This window comes from Triticum urartu, chromosome 5A (genome assembly GCF_056163025.1).
Source record: "Triticum urartu cultivar PI428250 chromosome 5A, HENAU_Tu73, whole genome shotgun sequence".
Taxonomy (NCBI): domain Eukaryota; kingdom Viridiplantae; phylum Streptophyta; class Magnoliopsida; order Poales; family Poaceae; genus Triticum; species Triticum urartu.
The window spans coordinates 69897518-69903836 of record NC_141877.1 but is presented as its reverse complement, the minus strand read 5'-3'; the positions used below and the strand labels follow the sequence as shown (position 1 = coordinate 69903836).

The 6319-nt window shown below is 42.3% G+C and overlaps 2 protein-coding genes across 4 annotated transcripts; both read left to right on the top strand.

Moving 5' to 3' along the window:
* The first annotated feature begins 274 nt into the window (after positions 1-274).
* On the top strand, positions 275-5101 carry LOC125528046 (alanine aminotransferase 2-like). Its single transcript, XM_048692563.2, has 15 exons — positions 275-480; positions 561-611; positions 1204-1254; positions 1403-1468; positions 1546-1607; positions 1688-1766; positions 1835-1939; positions 2590-2700; positions 2796-2933; positions 3009-3083; positions 3179-3299; positions 3885-4039; positions 4109-4183; positions 4292-4495; positions 4863-5101. Exons 1-15 carry the CDS (start codon positions 430-432, stop codon positions 4977-4979), a joined length of 1461 nt encoding a protein of 486 aa, XP_048548520.2. The 5' UTR covers positions 275-429; the 3' UTR covers positions 4980-5101.
* Positions 5102-5299: 198 nt separating this feature from the next.
* Positions 5300-6315, top strand: LOC125528047 (uncharacterized). 3 transcript variants are annotated; one of them, XM_048692565.2, is made up of 4 exons: positions 5300-5630; positions 5755-5879; positions 5968-6130; positions 6220-6315. In XM_048692565.2, the coding sequence occupies exons 1-4, from the start codon at positions 5481-5483 to the stop codon at positions 6292-6294; spliced, it is 513 nt and encodes a 170-aa protein (XP_048548522.1). In that variant the 5' UTR covers positions 5300-5480; the 3' UTR covers positions 6295-6315. The 3 variants fall into 3 exon arrangements, with proteins under 3 accessions (XP_048548522.1, XP_048548524.1, XP_048548523.1); XM_048692567.2 differs by having other exon boundaries at positions 5374-5630; positions 5996-6130; XM_048692566.2 differs by having other exon boundaries at positions 5380-5630; positions 5996-6315.
* The last annotated feature ends 4 nt before the right edge of the window (positions 6316-6319 follow it).

Genomic DNA, 6319 nt, shown 5'->3' with positions numbered 1-6319 from the left:
ATTTGTTATTGTTCGTTCGGTGAAATTTCCTAATATTTGATTGTTGTGTTTCTAATTAGAGCATCCCATAATCACCCAATATGAGGGGATGATAAATGAAAGATACTGATTATAAATTTTGAAGAACCCGTAACAACGCACGAGCGTTATACTAGTAAAATGTCTAGGTCCCGGGATTTCTTACCAACAAGTTGGTCAAAAGCCTCGATTTATTGGCACGTCCCGACTCCCGAGGTGGCGGCGGCCTGTACGTAACACGTGAGGCAACTTTGGACTGTGGCTTGGCCAGCCAACCAAACAGACCTGCCACCCCCGTGATCGACCGACCGACTGAGCTGCCTCCCACTCCCCCCCGTGCCCTCTTCCCGGGCCGCCGCCCGGTTCCACCGCTCTCCCCCGCCCGCCGTGGTCGCCCGGGTCTCAGCGACGATGTCTCCCGCCTCCGCGCGCGCCCTCACCGTCGACTCTCTGAACCCAAAGGTAGCAGCAGGTCTCTGCCGCCGCCCGATCCGCACGCGTTTCTAATTAAGTCCAGTGCTGGTGGCCGGTTGGTTTTGCAGGTGCTGGCGCTCGCGGATCACCTCGGGGGCGCCGTCGCCCGCCGCGCGGAGGTACCTTCCTCAATTAGTTTCCAAGAGATTTAAGAAACGGAAGCTGGCGTTCCACGGTTTTTGTGTCTGAGGCTCTGAGAGGCCGTACATGAGACAGAACCAGTACTCAGTCCAGATGTTTGCACTTTGGACATGAATTTTTGAATTTATCCAAAAATGTTTTTTATTCCAAACGACCCCAATCTCATTTTGGGACATGAAGAAACAACAACATTGCCCCCAAGTTTACCGATTGATTGGTTTGGTAAAAGTAAAACCCTTATTGGAAGAGGAGAAGCTTGACAGACAGGTTGACATGCTGTGGTGTTACGAGAGGGTATAACAAGCCTCATTAGCTACAGCTCCATGTCTCTTTCCTTTCACTGTGTTGATTCGCTTTATCACTAGCCATGGACTTGGTGAGATCCACCAGAATGTAATCACACATTCACACTATGATTATTCATAGAGTACTTCCCTTGGTACATTTTTGCCACTTTACTATTTTGCACCTATTATTGCAAACTTGTCTACGTACTTGAAATTGCATGTGACTTGAGCTTGGCACATCATGCAAATTAAGTGATCTTCTCTTCTTTTTCTTGGTGTCCAGCGCATGCAAAAAGAGCTAGAAACAAATCCAGGTTTATACCCTTTCAATGAGGTATGTTCCTGTGAATCTCATCACATTTCTGAAAAAACAATTGAATATCATTTCCACTAAAACTTTCCCCAAATTCAGAGCCTTGCCACATCTACTTCTACTAGTGCGTTTTTTTTACTGTGGTTAATATTTCCATTTCTTCTGGTAGATAATCTATTGCAACCTTAGCAATCCACATTATCTCGGACAACAGCCAATTAAGTTCTTCCGTGAGGTGGGTGATTTGCTCCATATGAACTCTTTTATTAACAATCTCGTTTCTTCATGCTCTGATGGTTCCCTGTCTTCCAGGTTCTTGCCTTGTGTGATTACCCGCATCTTCTAAACTGCAGTGTAACTAGTTCCATATTCAGGTAATAAACACCACATAGCATATGAGCAAGATGCATTCAGATTCATAAGCGATAGCTCAACTAGATTTTTGCTGTTGCAGTTCTGATGCAATAACAAGGGCAAGGGAGATTCTAGACCTCATTCCTGGGAGAGCAATGGGAGGATACAGCCACTGTCAGGCAAGATCAGGAACCCTGAACCTCTTTTGACAAATGCAGAAATGAGATCTGACAGTTTTCACCTCTAGGGTACTGAAGGGTTGCGAAATGCAATTGCTGCTGGAATAGCCACTCGTGATGCTTTCCCATGCAATGCAGAGGACATTTTCCTGACAGATGGAGCAGCCGCGCCGGTACTATTTGATCCACCATATGCGGAGCAATTCCTTCATCCACCATCTTGTGCATAACACTCTGAATAATAGTTGGAGATATTGTGATCCTCTGCTACTGCTAGGCATCCTGACAATGTTATATGATACTCCCTCCGTCCGGGTTTATTAGGCCTAAAGACAACTTCTCTTAGACCAAGACACATAGTAATTTGCTCACATTAATTATTCCATTCCACTCCCAATGCACTCTCTCACATGCATGCAGCCAATGAAAAAGCACACATGAAGTGTATTAACTTTTCAGCCATGGCACCAACAACAATAGCTTTCAATACAACCAATGAAATGGTTGCATGCATGCACCTTTCCAATGCGGGGCCTTATAAAAGGGGACATGCTTGTGATGCTGAGAGGCCTAATAAACCCGGACGGAGGGAGTATATCTCATACGCTGTCAAACTACTTTGTGGAAGTCCCTTTTGCACTTTAGTAATTAGCACTATTTTTTACGAACCCTGTTCTTATCACTAATATATGATTGATTTAAAGCCATGATAACATGAGCAATGTCACTAAACATCCAAGATGAAAGCTGTTTTTATCTCCTCCTTTCCTTCCTTTCAGATATGATTCTTGCCAATCGAGTTGTTTGTTTGATTTACAAACAGGTTCATATGGTAATGCACCTGTTGATACGAGATGAAAAAGATGGCATCCTTTGCCCGATTCCATCACACTTCCTTTATACAAGCTCAATGGCTCTGTGTGGTGCAACTCTTGTATGTACTTCATTACTGGATCGAATTGAATCCATGTCAACTCGATTTTACTGGTTGTTAATCTGCAGTAAACAAGATGATATCTGCTTTCTCAGGTACCATATTACCTTGACGAATCAGGAGGTTGGGCCGTGAGTATTTCGAACCTGAAGAAGCAGCTGGATGGTGCCCGATCTGAAGGCATCACTGTTAGGGGACTTGTGGTTGTAAATCCAGGCAATCCTACTGGGCAGGTGTGTTTACTGATCATCGACTTGTGTAATTCATATATTCTTGCGCAGGTCTTAATGTGGTTAAATTGTACACAGGTTCTTGTGAAGGAAAACCAGTGTGAAATAGTGGAATTCTGCAGGAATGAAAACCTTGTTCTTCTAGCAGATGAGGTGAGGTTTTTGTATCTTTCTTTATAAGAATCTATATAATTTCCTTGAATTTTGTGTATGTAACCCGCTGTATCTTTTCTTGAACTTACTGGTAGGTTTACCAAGAAAATGTTTACACAGATGAAAAGAAATTTATCTCTTTCAAGAAGATAGCACGGTCCATGGGTTTTGGTGAAGAAGATATTTCTTTAATATCATTCCATTCAGTTTCTAATGGTATATGACATCTAGTTCTTCCTTTTATCCATGTTTATTCTCAGTTATACGCGGCTCTCTTGTTACTTCCTATAAAAATGAGAAGGGGAAGTATGTTGTTAGGTGCACTCATGAGAAAGATTTCTTTAAACATTGGATTTTCGACTCATCGAGTAAAGCCAACATAAGAAAGTTCTTGTAAAAGCAGATTTGCATATTGGTTATGTTAATAGAATAGAATCATACTAATGTAATGACTATTTTTTTTCTCGAACATTGGTAATGTAGTAATTTGTATATTCGAATTTGAACCCGTTACTTGGTAATGTTATTCTAATGACTTTTTTCTCCATCTAGCACACCATGTACTCTTTGTCTATTGGCTTTCTAGGCACTGTCTTTTCCTCCCTTTGCTTAATAAGGAGTGTCTTGCATACTGTATTTCTTGTATATCAAACCAAGTGTGGCGTATCATCATCTGTTCCTATTTCCAAAGTTCCAAGTAATCTGAAGTTCTGAACTACCGGGGGTGAAGTGTCATATGTACACCACAAGTTCTCCATCGAATGGATTGATATTTGTTAGAAGTATCGTCTTCTCCATCAGGATACTATGGAGAATGTGGGAGAAGAGGGGGTTACATGGAGGTCACTGGCTTCAATTCTGAAGTTCGGAAACAAGTATACAAAGTGGCATCCCTAAGCTCATGCTCCAACTTAGCCGGCCAGGTTCTCGTGAGCCTAGTCATGAACCCACCAAAGGTCAGTAAATATGCATCTCATCGTGTCTTTGCATTTCTATATACGTTTTAGTAAGCCTCCCTTTGTCAGGTTGGAGATGAGTCATACACCTCTTACCGGGAAGAAAGAGATCGCATTATGTTATCGTTATCCCGATGTGCAGAGGTTCCCTTTTGTCACATCCACTTCCATGATTATCTTCATTGCTGATTCTGTTACATGCAAAAATATCATTATATCTGAATGTCACATTCTTGGACTGGTTTTATTTAGGCCATGGTGCAGGCATTCAACAGCCTGGAAGGCCTGACTTGCAGCAAGGCTGAAGGGGCAATGTTTGTATTTCCATCTGTTCGGCTGCCTAAAAGGGCGATTGCGGCTGCTGAGGCAATGAACGCCAAGCCAGATGTGTTCTACGCTCTCCGCCTTCTTGAAAACACTGGCATCGTCGTCTTGCCTGGTTCTGTGTTTGGACAAGTGAGTGTGATGCACTTACTCACTTTGATGTACTCCATCCGTTCACTATTATATATATTTTTGGATATTTCTGTATGGACTAGATACGGACTGAAATGAAAATGAGTGAACAAACACACTAAAACATGTCTACATACATCCAATTTAGGAAAAAAAAGTTAGAACATCTTATAATAGTGAACGGAGGGAGTACTTGTGTCTGGAACTGACTGACGATAAACAAATATAGGAATTTATATTTGATCTTTTTCATTCAAGATTAGTATCTGGTCTATGGATGTGGAGTGCATGTCATGTCTTTGCAGAGAGATCTTCGTGTTGGTATTCTAATATTATGTTCGTTTCTTTGTTTATACTCTGAATGAAGGTACCTGGCACATGGCATTTCAGATGCACAATCCTGCAACAGGAGGAGAAAGTACAACTGATCATCTATCGCTTTAAGGCGTTCCACAAAGCTTTCATGGAAGAATTTCGCGATTAAAAGTCGCCAGCTTATTTTATCTGTAGCACAACTTTAGAAGTCCGGACAGAAAAAACATGAGCTTTGTAAACTGTCAGTTACATGATTTATGTCTGGAACAATTGAGTTTTTCCTTTGTATCATTCTGAAGTTAATCTAAAACTTATCCTTTGCAAAAAATAAAAAACTTATCAATTTTAAATCTGATTCTGTGTGCTGTAAAAACCGAGGTGGGGAAACTTGGTGGGAAGCAATTTGGAAGTCACTGTCATGAGTCATGACCTGAATATTTTGTCCAATAATGCTACAAGAGTTAGAAAAGGAATTTGCTTGCCAATTAATTTTAAAGGTAATCAGCTGAACTTAATCTTAACAGCACAACCAATCATCTGCTTTGCCACAGCTTGGTTGACCTAACATCCCTATTTAAAACTGCATCCACCACTACCCCACTAATGGCCATTTACATGACATGTGCTCCATGATCAGTAGTTGTGTGGTTCCACGCCTCAAAGCTCAGCCATGGCTGCCTTGAGGTGCTACTCTTCTACTGCTGCAATCATAGTCCCAAGGAGGAAGATTTGTGCAAGAGCTTCCATGGATGGCTGCTCCAGTTCCGAATCCAGGCGACAAGCTTCTAGTTCGGTCAGCTTCACCTGCAAGGTGAACAAGGTACCTGTTCTTGCCAAAAGCTATGGCATGTCAAATATAATGGTGATGATGATGTAACTATGTTAGCATGTAACACCGCTGTTTTTGGTAATCTGAAGGAAAAACCATATTTTTATTTTCCCAGGTTTATGAGGACAAAAACATGGGCATCCTCTGTTACACTGATGAGACTGGTGAATTGCTGTGCGAGGGCTTGGATGAAGGCCCGAGACTAACGAGGCAAGATATTGAGAAATTGACCCAAGAGAGGTAAGCTATATACTATGTTCATCCTTTTTCTGTTTGTTTAATTTTTGTTTTAACATCAGAGTGAGTGCTGCTATATATAAGTGACCAGTGTGTCTGCTGTGACATGTTCTGATCAGAGAATCGAAGAACACGGCAGAAGATTGGCGGGAGAGAGCGCTGCGGATCGCGGGCGGGATCGACTGGAGCGGCCTCCAGTCTGCTGCTGCCACGGGGAAGAAGTGAAAATGGAAGCTGACTTCAAGCTTAGCCCTGTAGAAACGCTGGCTGATACTGTTATGTGTAGATCGATCTCCATGGTTGCTTGCTTGCTCGATCCGTAATAAGTGTCTTATGTGTGTAGGTAGGAAGGAAGGATTGGAGAGCACTGGGGGCTGATCTAGCTGGTCAACTCCTACTCTTTGTCTCTCTCTGCTGAATAAGAAATGATTTAGCTTCACTGC